Source organism: Sciurus carolinensis, chromosome 5 (assembly GCF_902686445.1).
Source record: "Sciurus carolinensis chromosome 5, mSciCar1.2, whole genome shotgun sequence".
Lineage (NCBI taxonomy): Eukaryota > Metazoa > Chordata > Mammalia > Rodentia > Sciuridae > Sciurus > Sciurus carolinensis.
Window position 1 is genome coordinate 171,761,704 of NC_062217.1, and position 21,051 is coordinate 171,782,754.

The 21,051-nt window shown below is 49.7% G+C and overlaps 1 protein-coding gene across 2 annotated transcripts in view; it reads left to right on the forward strand.

Moving 5' to 3' along the window:
- Positions 1-21,051, forward strand: part of Dock1 (dedicator of cytokinesis 1) — a 455,412-nt gene that overhangs the window by 351,329 nt on the left and 83,032 nt on the right. For both annotated transcript variants that reach the window (XM_047551998.1, XM_047551999.1), the window contains exons 30-31: positions 7,174-7,252; positions 13,684-13,784. In XM_047551998.1, coding sequence (XP_047407954.1) covers positions 7,174-7,252; positions 13,684-13,784 — 180 coding nt within the window. The remainder of the gene's footprint in view (positions 1-7,173; positions 7,253-13,683; positions 13,785-21,051) is intronic.

Below are 21,051 nucleotides of genomic sequence, written 5' to 3' on the forward strand. Positions count from 1 at the left end.
CAGGGAGGGAGGGGTGAGGAGGGGACACAGGGTGTTTTAGGGCACTGAACATACCTTTATGATACTATAATGGGGGACAGTGTTGTTGCACAGTGTCAGACCCATGGGATGCACAAGACCAGGAGCAGACCCTAAGGCAAACTGTGGGTGTCAGGGCAGGTCCATTAGTTGTCCGAGGTGCCCCTCTGCTGGCATGGTGTAACCAGGGCACAGTGCACCGGGCAGGTCTCAGCACGTTTGCCAACCCTGTGCTCTCCACTCAGTGCTGCTGGGACCCAAGCTACTGTGAAACATGAAGAACTGAAATAGTGTGCTGTTATGGAGCAGCGGGGCACCAGATCCAGGCCACGGTCTTGGCAGGACGTGGTGGCTGCAGAAGCCGGGCGAGGGTCCCTTCTGCTCTCTACTAGGGCCACACTGGGAAGTACCCTGAGTGGGAAGGGAAAGCAGCAGGATTTCAGGATTGACTTGGGCCGTGCTGGCCACGCTGACGGAGGTTCCTGGGGAAGACAGTGTGCTGGGGTGGGATGTGGCCTGCCCGCCCTGTGCTTCCAGAAACAGGGACTTCTCAGCCTCAGTTTCCTGTTTGTAAAATACCAGATGGTCCGTACCCAGGGACCTGGGAGTGTGAAATAAGGTGGTTCCCAGGGAAGTGGCCACGGCACCTGTACACAGGAGCTGCCACCAGGAACCACCCGGCAGGAGGGGTGTCTGGGAGAGCAAATGGGGCCCAGGGGTGGGGGTCGGCCACTCCTGGGATTACTGCCTTGGGCCCCCGAGATCTTTGGCCGTATGCACTGTTTCAGTGAGAACTGGGACAGAACATGAATCCGTGTGCCACTCTGCAGAGCGGGTGCCAGACAAGCAGACCAGGCCTGTGATCTCTGCTCCCGGGTCGTGACCTTGCCGTGGGGGTGCAGCCTGGGAGCCTCTGTGGTCCATTCTCACCACTGCCCAGTCTGCTTCCTTCAGGGCTAGTGGACAGGAATGCTCAAGGCAATTTGGGGTTTAGTTAAGATCTTGATGGATATTTAAGGCTTTATTAATTTGAAAAAGAAATTGGGAAATCTTGGAAAAAAATAACTCTCGCTGGTGCAGAAAGCAAAGTAGCAATTTAGTCTTTTGGCTTTGGGGTTTCCTGACCACAGGCAACCTTTCTCTGTTGTGGGGTCCCCAGGCCAACCCACCTGTTGCCAACCCACAAGTGTGTGCAGACTCTGCCCCACATTCCTGGTCGCTCTATAACCCAGCCACAGCTGCCCCTTCAAGCCTCATTCCCAGAAAGTTCTGGTGACGTTGGCCTCCCTCTTTCCCAAGCCCTGAGAACACAGGCGGTTCCCCAGTGCCCAGCTTCTATGCCTTCATTACATCACCCTCCCAGGCAGGAGTCTTCCTCCCAAGTCACCTCCGTGTGTGGCTTCCGTTTCCCAGCCGAGGTCCCAGCATGGGCAGCTGCTGGCTTTCCAGTGACTGCCTTGGTGCCAGAGCCACCCTGTCAAGCGTGGGACGTGCGAGAGGTACGATCAGCGGAGACAGTGTTCGTTCTCCCTCCTTCCCTTTGAGTGACGATCTCTGCGTCGTTTTTATCTCTTCACCTTAAGCCGCCTCCGCTTCTCAGCATTCCTGAATTATGCGGAAATCGTTTTAAGGCACATTTCCAGCTACTATTACTTGACTCATTGTCCTGCAGGGATGGAATCTGTCACTTTTAATTTGCTTCCTTTTTCCACTCATTTTGGGCAAAACATTTTGTTAAAGGATGCGTTTTTCCTCAAAAGGGAATTGTTCTAATGCCAGAAGTATTTAAATACCCTCATATTGAACTGTACGATCTAATTATATAACTTAAAGTAAGTTTAGGGAAGGAATAAACAAAACCCCACAGCGTCACCATTTGAGAAATGGAGCTGTGTCTTCCAGTGGGAATCCACTGCCTTTCTCCATATTTTTTCCTCTTTAGTAATGAGGCACCTCCTCTTGAGTTTTATTGGCAGCCAGCACTGGGGAACAGAGATTCTGGAAATGCCTGGGGCCCCGTCACGATAGTCATTTTAGAGCCTGTGATGGTGCCAGGAGCTTGTGATAGTTAAATTGGTTTCTGATTACTTTCCACTTGCTAAGTTCCCCTCTTCTCAATTAACAGGAAATCATTCAGGGCTGAGCTGCTGCTAGTGCACCGCACACAGCCGCCCATTAGACAGCCCTGGAGAGGGTCTCCTGCCGCAGCCACAGGCAGCCCCTGACCCTCTTGGTGCAAGGACAGGACGTCACATGGGCCGAGAAGCCAGGCCGGAGGGACACCCTAGAAAGTCAGGACACTGAGAGGCTTAGCACGTGCCTGGCGCCTCCTGCAGGACCCGCCTCGCCTAGCCACACCCCGCCCGTGTCCCCAAGGTGCCAGAGTGCAGAAGTCAGTAGGCATGCCTTTCTCTCCTACCAAATGGGACTTAAAATTTTGTGACAAATCAGTGGAGTTCGTACCCCTGGGACTCTATGATGTGGCCATATCTTTCTCATGTCGTCTCAAAGTGAAGAACCAACCAACCTGGATCCAGAGTTCTGGGAGCTGAGAGGCGCCACAGCTCCGTGGTTCTCTCTCACAGAAAGTCTGAGAATCTCACGAACTCAAGTGACTTCTTTGTTTATCGTAATGTTTATTTTAAAGTGACGAATGCTGACGGTGTGGGTGTAGGGGCACAGTGACGTCTGAGTTATGCAGACCCATGCCCTGTGAGTCAAGGAGACGGACACATCCTGGCCTCACGCCCCCTTCGTTTCTTTGTGGTGTTGAGCAACTTTCTGAAGGTCGTGTGGTTCAGAGGTTACAGGGCAGATGAAACTGGACTGAGACTTCAGTTGTACAAATGTGTCCGTGCGTTGAGTACACTCAAACTCGCCCTCACACGTCAGGATTTAACTGTGCGTCATCTCAGGTGGGAGCTCACCAGGGTTAAACGTCCAGGGTGAAAGAGAAGGAAGTTAGGGAGACTTCCAAGATTGGGTTGTTCATTTGTTTGTTGAATTGTGTGGTTCTGGGAATGAACTATCCCCATTTCCCTTTGGTCCCAGAGTTTTAAAAGTGGGCAATGCAGGGATAAGCATTCTGCTTTGGACTCCCTGGAGGCAGGAAGGGTTACCAAGGTCAGGGAGAAATAAAACTTACTGGATTGTGACTCAGTGGTAGAGTTCTTGCCTAGCATACTTGAGGCCCTGGGCTCCATCCACAGCACCCCACCCCCCAAAAAAATAAAATAAAAATAAAACCTGCAGACCTCTTGGTCTTACGGCATTTTGAACCTCCTTAGGATGACATAATTTGCCCCTGATTCTCTGTGCATTATTTATCTGTGTGTTTGGTTTTATCTTCTAAAATTTTAGATTATAAATAAATCCTTCCATAGATTAAATATGATTGAAAAGAACTCTATTAAATGCAGGCTTACCCTGTTTTTAGTCATTTGGTCCATTTGGGACAGCGTCCATGACAACATTAAATTCTCATACCATCAGCTTGGTTTCTTCGAAGTTTCCTAATTCTCCTGGTTCAGAATGAGACATAACTTATTTGGCTCCCAGAGTGATTGATCTCTTCCCCTGTAGTCCCTGACTTTCCTGGAAGTGTGGAGGCAGCACCTGCCTTTTCAGTCCCCAGCGTTCTGCAAGCATCTCTGCCTGATCCCCGGGCGGTTCACAGCCTGGCCTCACTGTGTCCTGAGGTTTCACACTGCAGAGCTGAGTGGAGAGAATAGACCCCGAGCAGGCCGGACGGAGGACTCCACCTCTTCCCGGGAGCAAGCTCAGGGTGTTTTTGATTGTTTCTCTTTTGTTCTGGCTGGCGGAAAGTCCTGGACCCACACCTTGGCTCAGAGAGATCCATCAGCAGTCATAAACTAGGGCTCCTTCGAGCGGCAGGGCCTTCTAGAGCATGTGCAGTGTTGGGAGGTTCTTGTAGGCTCACTGGGGGACCCTGATATGTGAAAGACAAGATTCTTGCCACCAAGGAACAAGCACCAGAGAGGAGAAACAGAAAGAAGGAATGAGCTCTGGCGGTCTAGACGAGAAGGGGAGCAAGGCCAGCCAAAGATGGAATGCCTGATGGGAATGTGATATCAAGAAGCTGACAGGAGAGCAGCCCCACCTGCTGCCACCGAAGAGCTTCACGGAGTTCCAAGACCAGGAGAGCAAGAGGCTACCGAATGTTCTGGCCTCCCTGAGCCCTCCAGTGGGGTCAGGGTCTGACCTTCTGGGCCAGCTCACCCACCCACCCACTTGTTCCTGCATGCATTCCTGGGACAGTTACCTCCTCAGCGTATTCCACATGCCAGGCGCTGAGTGGGCATCGGGCACTCAGGTGCACCAGCAGGTGTGCCCACTGCCTTTGAGATTGCTACCGTTTATTCCCAGCCTGGAGGACTTCCCTAACCCTGGGCCAGCCCCCGCAACCCAGTGTCCAGCACAGATAGGGCTGCAGCAGGGACTCAGAGGCAGGCCCAGCTGCACCACCTTCCTCCTACTGCCTCCCTGGAAACCCATGTGATCTTGCTGTGCGGAACCCCTGGTTTAGTCTAGAGAGGCATCCTGCTATCTCTTCAGGTGCACGGCTCGCCCTGTGATCCTCCTCTTGCTCCTCCGCTACTGAAAGCAATCCTTATGCTAAGCTTTAATGGGATTTCCTTATTTATGCTCCCCAGTTTGACATTTATTAGAAGTAACTTATTAATTACATTGGATAATAGCTATTCTTACCTAAAAGTCTCTGTTTGTGTTTCTTTTTGCCCAGTTAGCTACTTGATTCATCTTCAAGTAGACTTGGGAACGTGGCTGGATTTTTCATCCCGCTAGTGTGAACTGGAGGGTGTTGTTTGTGTTTGTTCTGGATGGTTCCCGCAAGTGACACCAGCCTTGATGCGTGGAGCCTGAGCTTCCTCTGATCTTTATTTACTGCCCTGATTATGGTTTTCATGTGATCCCTCCTTTAGTTTTCCTCATGGAACTTTAATTCTATATTATTTTTTCTGTCCTTGCTTTTTAAAAAATTTATATAGATTCTATCTCTCTGTGTGTTCTCTCTCAGTTGATGGTTCATTAAAAAGTTTTTGTTCAGGCTTCATATCGTTTCAACATGACATGTTTTTTTTTAAAAAAAAAAGAAAAAAACATTTTGAGAAATATCTTTATTTAACTAGCTGAAATTGTTCCAGAGCTTAATGAGAAGTAGCATATTGCAACTATTTGGGTGCTATCTTGAGGCGAAATAATTACCCTATAATAATAATGCATGTTCTAGTAAACTTGTCATTATTGTCATAGAGAGCTGCAGACAGTGACTTCCTCGAGTTCATAAGGACCCTAATGTATTCTAGTGAATAGCCAAGTTCTGAGGCTTCAGAAAAAATTAAGGGAAACCATTGTTATGGTCACCCACTCAGTATTTCTGAGCTTGGGAGCTTACCCTGGAGTGCAGGAAGCTGCTGTCCGGGGCATGGTCTGTAATTCCCGGGTCCATACGGAGCGTATCCTTAGCGGCCATCTCCATATAAGGGTTAAGGGTCAGGTGGGTAAGATGGCCCATCTTCCCTTTAGCCTCATGTCCTTTACCTAAAGACTGAACATGGGGTGGCAGACCTCAGCCCAGGACTGAGGACCCACCAGTCTTGCCAGGCCTCCAGATATTTTTCCTGGGTCCTACGTTAATTTATCAGGATGCCCAAATGTACTCCATTCAGTTTATTTTTAAAAAAGTAAATTACAAATCTCAGCAACAGGAGCTCTTGTTCAAATTTAACTGTGCATCCTCTATTTGTGAAATCTGGCAGCCCTGGAGCTGACGGATGCTACTGCCCAGGCTGGGCTCTTGGTCATGGACAAGGCAGTGATCCCCATAGCCCTCCATTAACAGCTACTTAAAAACACTCAGTCCTCCATTCTGGTTATATTTTAACACCCCCAGGGAAGAACCCAGATTACTATGTCTGCAGTTTTCTTCTCTGGCTGAGAGCAAGCTCCCGCACAGCGTGGGGGCCCTGTGGCACCCCCGTGCGGGTCCAACATCCTGCTGGTGGGCTTCCTGAGGAAACCGTGTCTGCAGGGCCCCTTCTCAGAGCCGCACGCAGGATGAGCAGGAGAGGTATCATGGGGCACCGTGTGCTGGACAAGGTGGCGGCTGGTGCTGGTCAGGCAGGGCCCTCTTCCTGCTCTTCCCAGGCTCCCTGGCCTTGAGCACCTCTGGGATGGCAGGTGCATGGCTTCTCCAGGCGAGCTCAACTACGGAGAGGATGCTGTAAGAGAGCAGCAGGTAGTAGTAAGTAACCTAGATCTCCCTTACACTCTGGCTGCTTCCTGCTGTCTAAATGGAACAGTGTAATTAAGTTCATTATCGGTGACCTGCTGCTCCTTCCTCTTGCAGCCTCGCTTTTGCAGAGGGAGAGGGCCGTTTGCAAAGGAGAAGCTAGTCGAAGCTTCACGTCAACAGTTTTGAGGGTTGTAAAACAAATCTACTGAATGAACCAGCTTAGGAAAGACAGTCCTCTGGTGTCGTTTGGGACAGCCCAAATTGCATATCTCACCATAGGAAAGATAACGCCAAGGAATTGAAGACTGTGCTTAAGATGGTATATGATTAATGATTCAAGGAATTAAAATCCCTGTGAAAATTCTTATCAAGTTACTTTCCTATCCACTAAAACTTTTTCATTTTAACAAGTAAAAAGTGGCATACGGGGCAGATGATAATGAAGCTAGCCATACTTCCAAGCATAGAGGTACTGCACCAAACCCATTCCAAGCCTGCTTGTGTGTACACTGAAAGCACTTTCAAATTTGTGACTTTAAAAAGCCAGCTAAGCAGAATCATTTAATAATATAAAAGCATTGCAACGCCAAGAAAGGAGTTTTTTATTTTTTATTTTTTAAATCAGATTTTTTTCAGTAATACTTTTCAAATGTTACTTTCAGAGCTGTTATTTTGGTGTTCCTTTCATTCTGCACGTTCTAATTTCCTTGATTAAATTTGAAGAACATCTGCATAGAATTCTGTGAGCTTTTCATTGGCCAAACCTTCCAGCACTGCACAGGACTTGGAGACGTCTGGGGTTGTGTCTAATTGAAATGCCAAGCCCACAGAGGTGCCAGAGCCTGAGTGTGTAATTATGTAATTTTCTCTTGATCTTTCAGAGTCTTCCTGCGAGCGATTAATCAGTATGCAGATATGCTGAACAAGAAATTTCTGGACCAAGCCAACTTTGAGCTACAGGTAAGAGAAGAGGCAGACGTGACCTTTGTGGAGGAATCGTGTTAAAACAAATGGCTGATGGGCGCTGGCGGTTATATTCCTAATCCTTGAACTTAATTGGCCTCCATCTGAGGTGTGGAAATGAAATCTACAGTTTGTACTACTGAGCAGAGGAGCGAAGATGACACCCCGGGCTGTTTGCTCAGTTCAGCAAGTTAGGAGATGGAGTTGTTTCAGAGTCGGAGCGGCAGGAGGGACTGTCCACGCAGGAGGCCACCAGGCTGCATGTGGCCACCAAGATCTCTCCACCTGAACTGAGGTGCAGGGGAAGGTTCCAGGCTCAGCTCACCTCAAAGCTGTGTTCCCCAATGCTGTCTCCTGGCTTTGTGCCACCTGTGTCCCCAGATCCAGGGTTGTCATCACCAGTTTCAGAAAGACCTCGCCAGTACACCGCTTGTGTGTGTGATGTGTGTGATATCGGTAAGTGTGCGTTTATGTATGTGTGTGCGTGTGTATGTGTGTGCGTGTGTATGTGTGTGTGATGTATGTGATGTCCGTGTGTGTGGTGTATGTGTGGTGTGTGTATTACGTATGTGTGTGTGTGTGGCTTGTGTGGTGTGCATATGTGTGTGTGGCCTGTGTGTGACATGTGTGGTGTGCGTGTGTGGCATATGTAGTGTGTGTGTGGTATGTTTGTGGTGTGTGTGGTGTGTATGTATTTTGTATGTGTGTGTGTGTGTGTGTGTGTGTGTGTGTGTGTGTGTGGTGTGTGTGTGTGGTGTGTGTGGCATGTTTGGCCTTGCACAATGTCCTGCTGTGCATCTGGGATCTGTGCCTCTCGATTCCATTGCACTCTGGATGTGTTTCTGTTAATAGTGATTTTATTTCTCATTATTACTTAAAATATTTTCCCAAAGTCTGCAAATGAAGAAGAATACAAATGGCATATTTGTTTTCTGGGTAGGATTACTCACTGAGAAGGACCCTGAAAAAAATGTATGTACTTTCAGCAGCTGATCCAAACAATGTGTCACCAGATAACAGAAGTTAGACACCTAAGAACTATCCTGTATGCCTAGCCTCCAGAATATGCACAGCTAATGTGATACATTATGTACTAGGTTAAGTTCTGAGGCAGGTACACATTATTTCTTTTTGGGGGGGCGTGTACCAGAGATTGAACTCTGGGCCACTCTACCACTGAGCCGCATCCCCAGCCCTATTTTGTATTTATTTAGACACGGGATCTCACTGAGTTGCTTAGCACCTCACTTTTGCTGAGGCTGGCTTTGAACTCACCATCCTCCTGCTTCAGCCTCCCAAGCCGCTGACCTTATTTCTTTTATAATTTTTTTAATTTCAAATTTTAATTTATCAGGAGTGTACAATATGATTTGCAATAATATATCAGGTAATAGCATTACTTTTTGAATTTTTAATTTTTTATCATCTTCCCTACTTACGCCTGTCTTCAGGTCATGGCCACAGACACGTCCTCTGCAGCAGCCGTGTGCGGGCGTCAGGGCAGGGGGTTTACTGGGAAGTCCCCCTGCCGCTCAGAGCCCTCGTCCCTGCTCTGGGGGAGCGGCAGTGACTGATTGGCAGGTGCTCTGCCTGACCTCCATGTATTCTACAGCCCCCGCGTGTGGGTCTGTGTTTGCTATCCTGACGTATCCTGCCAGTCGAATGCACAGTGCTTACCAGCCGTTGTATGCTGATGACCTAGGAGCCGCTTCCAGTTTATCACTACCCTAGACCCTCTGCCACAAGCTGAGGGAGACCTGTGCGTCACCGTGCAGGCGCGGGGTAGATAGGTTGGTGGCCAGGTGGGACAGGGAGACCTAAGCCTGGTGGAAATGACAAGCCACTCCTAAAATGTTGTAGCCATTTGCGACCTCACCAGTCTTCTTTGGGAACAGCCACTTTCCAGAATCTTCTCTAGCACCAACTTCTTTGATAGTATTCATTCTTGTTATTAGTATTTTTCCAAGGGCTGGTTAGCCTGAGAATACTGTCCAGCTACAGGATTTTAGCTGTGAACTGTGTGATCGTTTCCTCTGCTCATTTTTCAGTTGGGACTCCGTGCGTGTGTGTGTGTGTGTGTGTGTGTGTGTGTGTGTGTGTACACATCTGTATATATAGATATGCATGTGGGTATATAGATCTATCATCTATATATGTACACACATATATACAATGTTGGAATCCTTGATATAACCTGGTTATGGATTTAAGCTTATGCTATAGAATACTTAATTTTTCTCTATTCAAATCTGTCATTTGTTCTATGACTATTTGATTTTGTTTTGTTTGGCTAATCCTTCCTTGCTTGGTATTTGAAACTTAATTCTTTTTTTAATTTGTTCTAATTAGTTATACATGACAGTAGAATGCACTTTGATACATGATACGAGTTGGAGTATAATTTCTCATTCTGGTTGTACATGATATAGAATGCCACCAGTCCTGTAGTTATATATGTACCTGGGGTAATAATGTCTGTTTCACTTTACTATCCTTCCTACCCCAGACGGCCTCCCCTCCCTTCACTCCCTTCTACCTAATCTAAAGTAACTATCCTTTTGTAGCACCCCACCCGCTTATTGTGAATTAACCTCCACATATCAGACCAAAGGTTTGGACTTCCTTTTTTTTGGGATTGACTTATTTCACTAAGTATGATATTCTCTAGCTGCATTCATTTATCTGAAAATGCCATAATTTCATTCTTCTTTAAGTCTGAGTAATATTCCATCAAATATATCATATTTTTGTTATCCATTCACCTGTTGAAGGCCACCTAAGTTGGTTTCATAGTGAGTTGAGCTGCTATAAACATTGATGTGACTCTGTTACTGTAGTATGCTGATTTTTAAGTCCTTTGGATATAAACCAAGGAGTAGAATAGCTGGGTCAAATGATGATTCCACTTCAAGTTTTCTGAGGAATCTCCATACTGGCTTCCATAATGGTTGTACCAATTTGCCTTACCACCAGCAATGTATGAGTGTACCTTTTTCTCCACATCCTCACAACATTTATTGTTGTTTATATCCTTGATATTTGCCATTCTGACTGGGGTGAGATGAAATCTTAGAGTAGTTTCAATTTGCATTTCTCTAATTGCTAGAGATGATGAACATTTTTTCATATATTTGTTGATAGGTTTTATATCTTCTTCTGTGAAGTGTCTGTTCAGCTCCCTAGCCCATTTATTGATTGGGTTATTTGGTTTTTTTTTTTTTTTTTTGGCGTTAAGTTTTTTGAGTTCTTATATAAAGAATATAAGATATATAATCCTGGAGATTAGTGCTCTATCTGAGGTGTGTGTGCTAAAGATTTTCTCCCATTCTGTAGGCTCCTTATTTTTATTGATTGTTTCCTTTGCTGAGAAGAACCTTTTTAGTTTGAATCCATCCCATTTATTGATTCTTGATCTTACTTTTTGCACTTTAGAAGTCGTATTAAGGAATCAGGTCCTAAGCCAACATGGTGAAGATTTGGGCCTACTTTTTCTTTTCATCGGACTCAGGGTCTCTGTTCTAGTGCCTAAGTCTTTGATCCACTTTGAGCTGAGTTATAGGATGAGATGTAGGGGGTTTCATTTCATTTTGTTACATGTGCCTTTCCAATTTTCCCAGCACCATTTGTTGAATAGGCTATTTTTTCTCCAGTGAATGTTTTTGGAACCTTTGTCTAGTGTGAGATACTTGTATTTATGTGGGTTTGTCTCTGTGTCTTCTATTCTGTACCACTGGTCTACATGTCTGTTTTGGTGCCAATACCATGCCTTTATTGTTTCTGTGGCTCTGTGGTATAGTTTAACATGTGGTATTGTGATGCCTCCTGCTTCACTCTTCTTGCTAAGGATTGCTTTGGCTATTCTGGGTCTCTTATTTTTCCAAATGAATTTCAGGATTGCTTTTTCTAGTTCTGTGAAGAACATCATTGGGATTTTAATAGGAATTGCATTAAATTTGCATAACAATTTGGTAGTATGGCCATTTTGACAGTATTAATTCTGCCTATCCAGGAGCATGGGTGGTCTTTCCATCTTCTAAGGTCTTCTTCAATTTCTTTCTTTAGTGTTCTATAGTTTTCATGGTAGAGGTTTCACCTTTTTTGTTAGATTGATTCCCAAGTTGGTATTTTTTTAAGTCTATTGTGAATGGGGTAGTTTTCCTAATTTCTCTTGCAGTGGATTCATCATTGATGTATAGGAATATGTTAAACTTAACTATTTTTATGTTAAATTTTAATCTCTGCTGCTACCTTTGAGATTGTGTGCCCCTCCCCCTTTTAGGGTTTTCTGGGTTTGCTAAGCCACCATTCACTGGGGTGAGGGTCTGACTCTTTCTGCCCCACATCAGCTCCCAATGGTCTGAGAGCCCTGGAGGGCACAACTACCTGTGTGTGCATGTCAGTTCCACTTTGCACACGGTGGCCACTGTGGCCACTGTGGCCACCGGGGCTGTGTCGCTGCAGCTCCAGACCCAGCTAGGGGAGCCTATTCTCCCCCACTCATTTTCTATTATAAAATTATCTTGGCATTTTTGCTCATTTCCTCTTCCTTATGATGTTCAAAATCAGCTATTTGGATTTCTTTTTTTATTAATTTTTTATTCTAATTAGTTGGATATGACAGTAGAATGCATTTATACATTTTGATAGATCATACATAAATGGGGTGTAATTTCTCATTTTTCTTAAACACACATTGCTTGGATTTTACCTGGGAATTCTGCTAAACTTATAAGTAAACTTGGGGTGGGGGAACTTTACCATATTTGAGGGCTTACTTTGCAGTATGTGTTTCCCCAACCCCTAGTGGAATACGTGGGACTTCCATTTATGCCCTTCGTGAGGTTTTTGGGTTTGATCTGCACTGGTCTTGCCCATAGCAGCTGGTGGATTCCTGTGTGTTGTGGTCACGGCTGTTGGGAGGGGTCCTTCTTCCCAGAACATCAGTGATGATGCCCTTTTTATTGCTACATGAGTTTGGGCCCCTGAATTCTCAACCTGAACCCCAGCACATTAGACACCATGCACTCTTCGGGTTCAGCACGGAGCTCTGCGCCTTGGCAGATGTGACGAGCGTGTCTCTTGTTGGGGGAGTTATAGCCATATACCACGAATGCTTCTGGCTCCACAGTAGTCCTGGTCCTCAGAAGAGAAGGAGCAAGAAGCTAGTGACTCTGTCATTTAAAAATAAGTACCCCGGGTTGGTTCATTGTCTTTAGGGTGTCAGGCCTGGAATTTCATGAATCCTGGGTCCATACAGACAGGGGACCCGTGCTGGTGGAGATGCTGACTGTGGTTCTCGGCATGCAGCCGACGATGGCCAGGTCCTTGCCAGTGCTGTGCACGGAGGACATAGGTGGGAGGGGTCAGTTTCAAAACAAAAGGAACAAGGTAGGTTTGGTGGATGGGAGCCACCCTGCTGTCATAGAAGAGGCCGGAGCATAAAGGGCCTTTCTGGCAGGGAAGGAGTATGGGCCATGAGGCCAGGGTCACCTGCCCAGTGTCACATGCTGCCAGATGCTTTGGGCACACCTCCAGCCTCTTGGGGTGCAGGGCAGGCTGCAGATCCTCAGTGGTCCTGTCAGTCTGAGGACAGATGTGCCGCTGTCGAAGGCGCCCACGCCCAGGCAGTGTTGAACGGAGCCCAACACGCTCTCAAGTCCCGGGAGGGAGTGCTACGTGTCCCTGCCCCTCACAGGCCCCAACAGCAGTCGGTATTTACTTCAATATAACTCTGAAACTCTCATCTGATTACATCCCTGGTGCTAGATGAGAAAACCAACACTCACAAATTTCTTCTCAAGACTGTCTTTAAATCACATATCATCCATAAACCCTTGAAATATAAAGTGTTTGATCTTTTTTACAAGTTTTCCTTAATTGTTGAGTGTATGCATAATGTTTTGACATAATAGAAAAAAGATCACAGGGGCAGGGGCACAGTTCCGTGATTGAGCGCCTCCCTAGCATGCCTGAGGCCCTGGATTCCATCCCCAGCACCCAAAAAACTAAATCAGCAATGATCATGCTGTTTTTCAGCCAGGAGCACCAAGACGTGACACCAATGAGAGCCAAGTGTCTATTTCAGGCTGGGCAGCACCGCCCTGTCTGCGCCTCTGTGGATGTCACGCCTTTGAGGCTTCTAGCAAGCCAAAAGGAGAGGCTGTTGGAATTCCCAGCTTATCAGGACACTGAGGCACAGAGATTAGACTAGTCACGCAGTGAATTGCAGAGCTAGGGTTTAAGGACATCCACTGTCACCCTGAAGCCCCAGCTCAGCCTGAACCACACTGTGGAGACTGGCTGGGTCTGTGTTTTTTTAAAAACATTTCAGAAGTCTGTGTCAAGCAAAAGAAAAATGTTTCAGAACTTTTTTGCGATCACATATTAGGCCGATCAACAACTTAACACCTCCTGATTTGGGTTTTCAGCTGTGGAACAACTACTTTCACCTGGCTGTTGCTTTCCTCACTCAAGAGTCCTTGCAACTGGAGAATTTCTCAAGTGCTAAGAGAGCCAAAATCCTTAACAAGTAAGTCCCCGTCCTGCTCAGAAACCTGGGCAGGCGCCTCCAACTCTATTAGCATAATTTTCATGTCTTCTCTAAGCCAACTGGGTACAAATTGAGATGTAATCACGGTGTAATGAAGGGGTGGTTTTAAATCATGGATTGGGTATTGCCTTTTCTAACCCATGAATCAAGATCTAAAATTGCAGGATTCATCCTGGTAGGTTCAAAGTCGGTGCAATTCAAGACGATTAGAGCAACACAGATTTAGGTTTCTGGAGATAATGATTTTGCTGTGCACTATTCTGATGTCATTCCACATGTGGTTTACTTTATTGCTTAATTCTCCAGTTCCGCTTCTAAAACAGGCTTTTGGTGAAAGCCATTGTCCTGTTGGGACTGTCCAGCAACTCAGGGTGGAGTTTTTGCTGTTGGTTTCCTTCCTGGCTGCAGACAACTATCTTCTTCTGGCTGGGAGGTTTGAGTGGACTGGACCAGCCCCTTGGGTCTGTGTCAGCAAACCTGACAGAGGCTCCATGAAGGCCAAGGTCTCTGCAGGGCACTTTGGGTTCTGTCACCCTGTCCTGCATCCTGCACTGCGTCTGCTCCAGGATCAAGAAAAAAAAAATAAATGGTTATACAGGTTTTTTCCAACATCTGGGCACCCGAGGTCTTGCCTCCTCTCTTTTTCTGACTCCATTTCAAGAATTTCCCGGCGTTCCCAGTGTCCCTTTCATAAGGATCTTGAAAAGAGACCTGCGGGAGCGCCATGTTGCCAGGTCATGTTTTAGAATGACTGCAGCATGCTGCTGCCCCCGGGCCGCGCCAGGCCCCTGCTGCTCCTGAGGTTCCCGATCGCAGAGGGAGGCCCAGGAGGTGCATCTGCTCAGCCTTCTCCATCCTCTGAGTGCGCACCTTCCTTGCAGGAAGAATGGAAAGCACGTGGTCCCTGGAGACTGAGATGGTTCAGCAAATAATTGCCTGAGCTTATGCTATGTGCTAGTGACCGTCTAAGCCCTTGGTGTTTTTCACATATAATCCTTACAAAACAAAATCATCCATTGAGTCCCACGTCCTCTGCATTCTCCATACGAGAAAGGTGACGGACAGGGAGCTCGAGTCACTGGCTAGTTATGCCTAGAAAGTGCAAGGCAGGTCCCGGTCCAGGGAGCTCAGAGCCTGAGGCCTTAACCTGCCCAAGTCCAGGACTCCCCGGCCTTTGACCCACACCAACTAACTGCACAGTGAGTTACACCTGGCCAGCCTCCCTCGGTCCCCCACAGCTGAGCAGCTCCTAAGAGCTGTGGCAGTGGACAGTGATCGCTGGTCAGAAGAGAGACCTGCACCTGGCCAGCCATGCGGAGTAGACGGGGGTGGCCACCCATGGCCACCAGGGCTGTGCCCTCCTTGGACATACACGGGTCCTCATCATTACCTTGGTCCGCGGTATCCAGAGACAGACTTACCCTGGAGCACCTCTGGAGACACACCCAGCATGCAGCTCCCGCTCCAGGACATTCATGTCTCCTTGGGGCCCACAGGAAAGGAGGGACAGCGGCTGGCCATGTTGTCGTCCTTGTAGTTCAAAAGCTCTCCTGGCGGAGGCAGTTGTCGTAGAAACAGTCACAACCCGCTCACACTGAGCCCCGTGCAGAATGACTCACCCAGGGCTGCCCCCACTCCTTGACCCACAAGGGGAGTCAGCCTGCCTGAGGGTCCCTGCCCACCATGGCCGCATGAGGTGACAGACCCCATGCCAGCCGACTCCAGAGCCTTTGCTGCCAAGCACCTGCACTTCCTGCCCTTAAAGAAGCCTGCGGGGGAAGGTGCCTAGAGAACTGGCAAAGCCACATGCTGCAGCATGCCCTCCTGCCAGGGTGGGTGGCTCTGTGCGGGTCCTCCCTCCTGCTGGCCTGGGAGTGAACAGCCCAGGCTAACGTGATCTCAGCGGGGCCTGGGCCACCAGAGAAGGCGTTCGCTGTCATATAGCCATGTGGATCCAGAAGCCAAAGAAAATCACACGCAGCGGCTGGTATCTTCCTTCCAGAGCCAGCAGGGCCTCTGGGCTGGGCCCGTGCAGTTCTTTCCTGACCACAGCAACAGGGATGCCAGAGTCACCCTGTGCATATTCCCATGCTTTTCCCAAGGAAAAGACGGGAGCATTTGGAAGATGTCTTCCCAAAATTCTCCAGGGTTGCTTCAGGGCCACAGGAGTCTGAGGGGTCTCTGGGACCTGGGCTGGCTCTGCGGCAATGACAGGCCATGCAGAGAAAGTGTCCTCCTGCTGAGGTAAGCCCGAGACAAGTCCTGGGCACCTTGTGAGGTGCCCTGAACCCTGGGAAGAGTCCCCGGTTTTGTATTCTTCATTTCCCTTCACGGACCTTAAACACTTTATAATCCATGTACAAATCTTATTTCAAATAGCAAAATCTGCCTAAGAAGTATTTTAAGATGTCCCACCTGAATGCTTAAATTTTCTCGGCACATACAGCACCTAGAAGTGCTTCGATTGGTTTAAAATGATCTGGTAGAAAGGGATCCCGCCTGCTCTGTGCTCAGCAGGGTGAGCCTGGTGCCAGGGACAGAAGATGAGGAGATCTCGTGATGGAGGCTTGGGTCTAGTTGGGGAGGTAGAGGAACAAATTTACTAGTGCCACGGTGACAGGGCCTTGGCAGCTGGCACTGGGCCTACAGGGTCCCCCAGGGGACCAGAAGGCCTCCCAGCAGGGTGGACTTTCAGGCAGGGAAGCGGGGAAGCCGAGAGGTCTGTCAGTTTGACTCACTGGCGTTCAGCTCAGAAGGGCCATTGAGTCCCAGAGGGCCTGGAGGAGCTCTGGGTGTGGACGCCAAGGGAGCAGCAGAGCCTGGGGGGAGGCGCTGGGATCAGGGACCCCCGGGTCTGAGCCAGGGGCCAGATGCCGACTTGGGGCACAAGGAGCATGTGGCGGGCTTGCCTTTGCTGAGGGGAGAGCCCAGGCTCTGCAGTGGACTCACGTCACTCAGGACGGTCCCCATGCCTGCCCCTCTGCCACTCCAGGGCTCATCGCTCCCACCAAAGGAATTCCATTAGCATGGACCACCCTTCTGCCTCCTTTCCTCCTTCCCGCCAAGCCCAGCGGCTTCTCGTCCCTGCTTGCTCCTCAGCATTGAGGCTCAAAGTAGTAGGAAATCAAAGTACCGGGAGGCCGGCCCGCGCGGTCCCTCCTGTATAGTGTCCACCCTCCTGAGGCTGGCGCGGGGGGATTAGGAGAGCCATTCCAAAACTGTTCCCCTCAGAGAGCAGGGGCGACACCCAAGAGCGGACCGCGCCACCCGGACCACAGACTGCAGACCTGAACTGAGCACAGATGGGTCAGTGATCCACAAAACAAGTAGCCCCCAGAATCAAGGTCCGTAATAGGAAAAATCAGGAAGGACAGAGACACCACAGAAAGCTAACCCCGCATGGCTTCTTCCCCTCCCCCAGCCCCTGCATCTTTAGGGCTCAAGAAATATGAGTGAAATGTAAAAGCGTTGACTTTTGATTATCAGCCAGCTTGACAGTCTTAGTATGCAAGTCACCACGTGTCCTCCTGTGGGACAAAGTGGCAAAAGAGCTTCTTCAGGACTTCATTTCAGAAGAAAAACAGACTCCTGGCTCAGGCTTCTTGCACATCTGAGCATAAAATGCCCACTTAAAATTTCCAGCTTGAGAGGGTGCAGCTTGGTGGCCAAGCCCAGCTGTGCCCTTGCACTGAAAGCAGAGACCACCCCCCACAAGACCCTCTCCCACTTGGACTGTGGGCTGCCCCCCATGGAAGGCCACCCCCTCCTCAAAGGGCAGTTTGCAGCTGGACCAGGATACCACGTAAACAGCAGTGCCTGCTCCCCATGCCGTGGGTTCTGAAGTGCCTGGTCCTCAGTCAAACTGCAGGCACGGCCTTATGTGGAGACTCGTAGGAAATAAATACGCTGTGACAAGCCCGTTTTGCAGCGTGACCTAATCAGAAGCTATGATTCTATATCACAGATCATAACAGGAAATATGATCAATTTAATTTGTGTTTGTACTAATTACTTTTTTTCAAGAGACTCATGACTCAAAACAAATTCACTTTAAGAATTAGAAGGAGACCCAGGGAGACTTTCTAAGTGGGAACCCTGCACCAGCCTCGCGTCGGCAAAGCTAATGGGCGTCCCGCAGGCACTGGTGATGAAGCCTGGGCAGCTCGGGGGCCTGACGTCAGCCCTGCATCTAACGTGGAGGCTCCCGATACTCCCACCGGGGCTCCCGTCCCTCTTGCCTCTCCAGGAACCTTCTGTCTTCCTCATTAAGATGAAGGTGCCTCTCCCGCACTCAGCCCCCTCCCGTCTCTCTGTCCCTTGCTCCCCATGTCTGCTCCCCTGGCATCACCCCACACTCTTGCTACAGCCCTATGGTCCTCAGCACCGTGGGCCTGGTGGGTCAGTCCTCTCTGTTGCTGTCCCCAGATCCTTCAGCACTGTTGCCCTTCCCCTCTGTCTCGGTCCCTTTTGTGTTGCTATGACAAAATACCTTATGCCAGCTGTTTTATAAAGAAAGGAGGTTTATTTGGGCTGGTGACTTTGGAGATGGGGAATTTCAAGAGCATGGTGCCAGCACCTGCTCAGCTTCTGGTGAGGGCCCTATGCTGTCTCTGTGGGGTGAGGAGTAGGGTGGACGTGAGGCATAGTGGAGGTGCACTTGTGAGAGAAAAGGAGACCAGCCTGCTTCCTAAGGGCTTCTCTCTGGAGACCAGTCTAGTCTTGAGACCTGACTCTGCCCAAGACGCCTAACCCACTCCCAAGAGACCCCGTCCCTCCCTCAGGACCTAGGTCAGTCTGGGGAACTATGCTGGTCTCTCTGGAGACCCTGCTTCATTCTCAGGGCCTTACCACATGACCCGAGCAGGTCCCCTCCACCCTCAGTGGTCCCCCTGAGACCAAGCCTTGGCACACCAACCTCGGGGACACCACACCCCAAACACAGCACTGCTTCTGCACGGACTCCTCTCACTTCCAGATCCCCTTGTAGGTTTTCCCCTGGAATGCATCTGTCCCTTGAGGGGTGGAGACTCCCCAGCCAGGTGGTAAGTGGCAGAGCTCACGTCCGTCTCAGGTCTTCTCATGCTGTTGCCCTAAGGACTCATTTCTCTTGTGGGTCCCAGCCACTTCCTGGCCAGAATATTAACTGAATGGGCCACGGTGCTGATGGCCAAGTCCATCTGCCACACAGTGAACACAGGCTGTGGCGTGGCTGAACCCACAGAATCCTGCCCTCTCACAGTTACAGATGCCAGGAGCCTGAACGCAGGACGCCGGCTGGGTGGGTCCTTCCCGGGGCTCAGAGGGAGACTGTCCAAGCCCCTCCAGCTTCCAGTGGCCATCCCCGATCCTGGGCATTCCTTCACTTAGGACTGCTAATTCCAGTCTCTGCTGCGTCTTCAGAGCAGGCTCTTCCTGGAGCCTTCCCACGTGTCTGTAAATCTTCCCCTTCTTGTGAGGACCCCGGGCGTTGGATTTAGGGACCACCCTGCTCTCAGCTAGACTGATCTGCACAGCCCTATGTCCACGTGAGGCCACGCTCCCGGGTGCCACGTGCACAAGGTGTGTCTAGGTCTTGCATGATCATTGGATAGTCCCCTGAGGTCCGTGGCTCTTGTCTGAAATGCTCACCGAGTGTTCTCTAGTGGAAACTGTCTAAATAACCAGTGGAACCCCGGGGGTAGTGCCGAGATGTGGTCCAGTCTGAGGCTTCAGAGGGAAACCTAGGCTGCGTCAGGTGCTTGCACCCCAGGGCTCCTCTCTTATCCTTCGCAAAAGCCTGGCAGGTGAACTTTCCCAGTACTGTGGATGAGACTGAGGGTCAGAGTGGTCAAGCAACTTGCCAGTTGTGTTTAGATTTGGGCTCAGGTTGACCTCACCTCCAAACCTGGCCTGTTTCTGCCTCTTGGGATAAATGGTGGGTCTGTATGTGGGGTCCTAGCTGTCCTGGGGGTGGAGCAGTTCCTCCCAAGCTTGTGCCCCTGTGCTCGCCATTTTGCGGGCGGGCAGGCGCAGGTGAGCTGGGTGTGCTGAGGAGCACTGACAGAGCCAGGCAGCCTCAGCTCCAGGCTCATCTGTGGTCGAGACTCCACAGGTCGGTTCTGCACGGTGGATCTCAACTGGAGCCTAGGAGCCAGGCCTGCCTGCTCACCCCCTAGTCCTGCCGGGAGGATGGAGACTCAGGACAGCACTTTGAGAACCGAGCTCGGTGCTGTGCTGTGCAGCGCTTCTGCACCCCGGAGCTGTGCGGGAAGTGGCCTGGGACCTGAACACGCAGGCTCTTCTCTCCTGGTCCTCACCACGGTCAAGTCTGCTTCTCCCCTCCAGAGTCCACCCAGCTCCTGCAACTGCAGAACGTCAGGAGGAATTTAACCATGATCTGGAAGGGTGCCACCAACATCCTTAACAGTGACGGGCCTCAGCCCAGACACCGGCCCCCGGGACCATTTCCCTCCTCCAGGGGAGGCCTGGGAGCGCGGGAAGCCCTCTCCAGCTCGTGTGATGGCTGTGACTCTTTGGGGATGACTGAGGTGTGTCGAGATTCCTCAGAGCTGCTTTCCTATTAAAACTTAAGATCAGTCTGGCTGCCAAGGAGACCCAGGCAGAGGGCCACCTCGGGTCACTGCAAGCTGCAGCCACCAATCCTAACCCCACAGCTGCCTCTGGTCTCCAGTGCATAAATTTCCAAACTTTAGGATTTCCTTTGAATCACGGTAACTGTACTCGTCCTAGGACCTGAGAGGAGTTGAGGCAGGAAAGATGACGCCTAGCCTGGCGTCAGACTGGGCTGGTTTTGGAGAGGCACAGTCCATGTGGCTTGTTGTCAGAGTGTTCAGGGCTTGAGAGGGTGGCCCACAGGCCTGCCCCACTGCACATGGCTTCCACCTCTGGGCGGCTGGCCTCCTGGCCATGTTGAGGGTCTGAACACAGGACCTGGAGCAGCTGGGAGCATTTGTGTCCTGGGGCCACCTTGGCACCTTGCTGGGTGTCTGCTTGATTAGAAGAGACTCAACACCTGGACAGTGAGAAGGACCACCCTCAGAGGAGGTCAGCGCTGGGCCTGAGCACAGCTTTACCGTCCATGCCCCTCCCCCATACACACCAGGAGGATGCCAAGGCCAGGTCACAGAGCAGCCAGCTGCATCCTCCCCAGCTAGGGCTGTGCAGCTGCTGGGGTGCCCTGTCACAGTGCAGGGGCACAAAAGGGAATCGAGAGACCTCAAAAGGAAGCACAGCTTAACAGAATTCA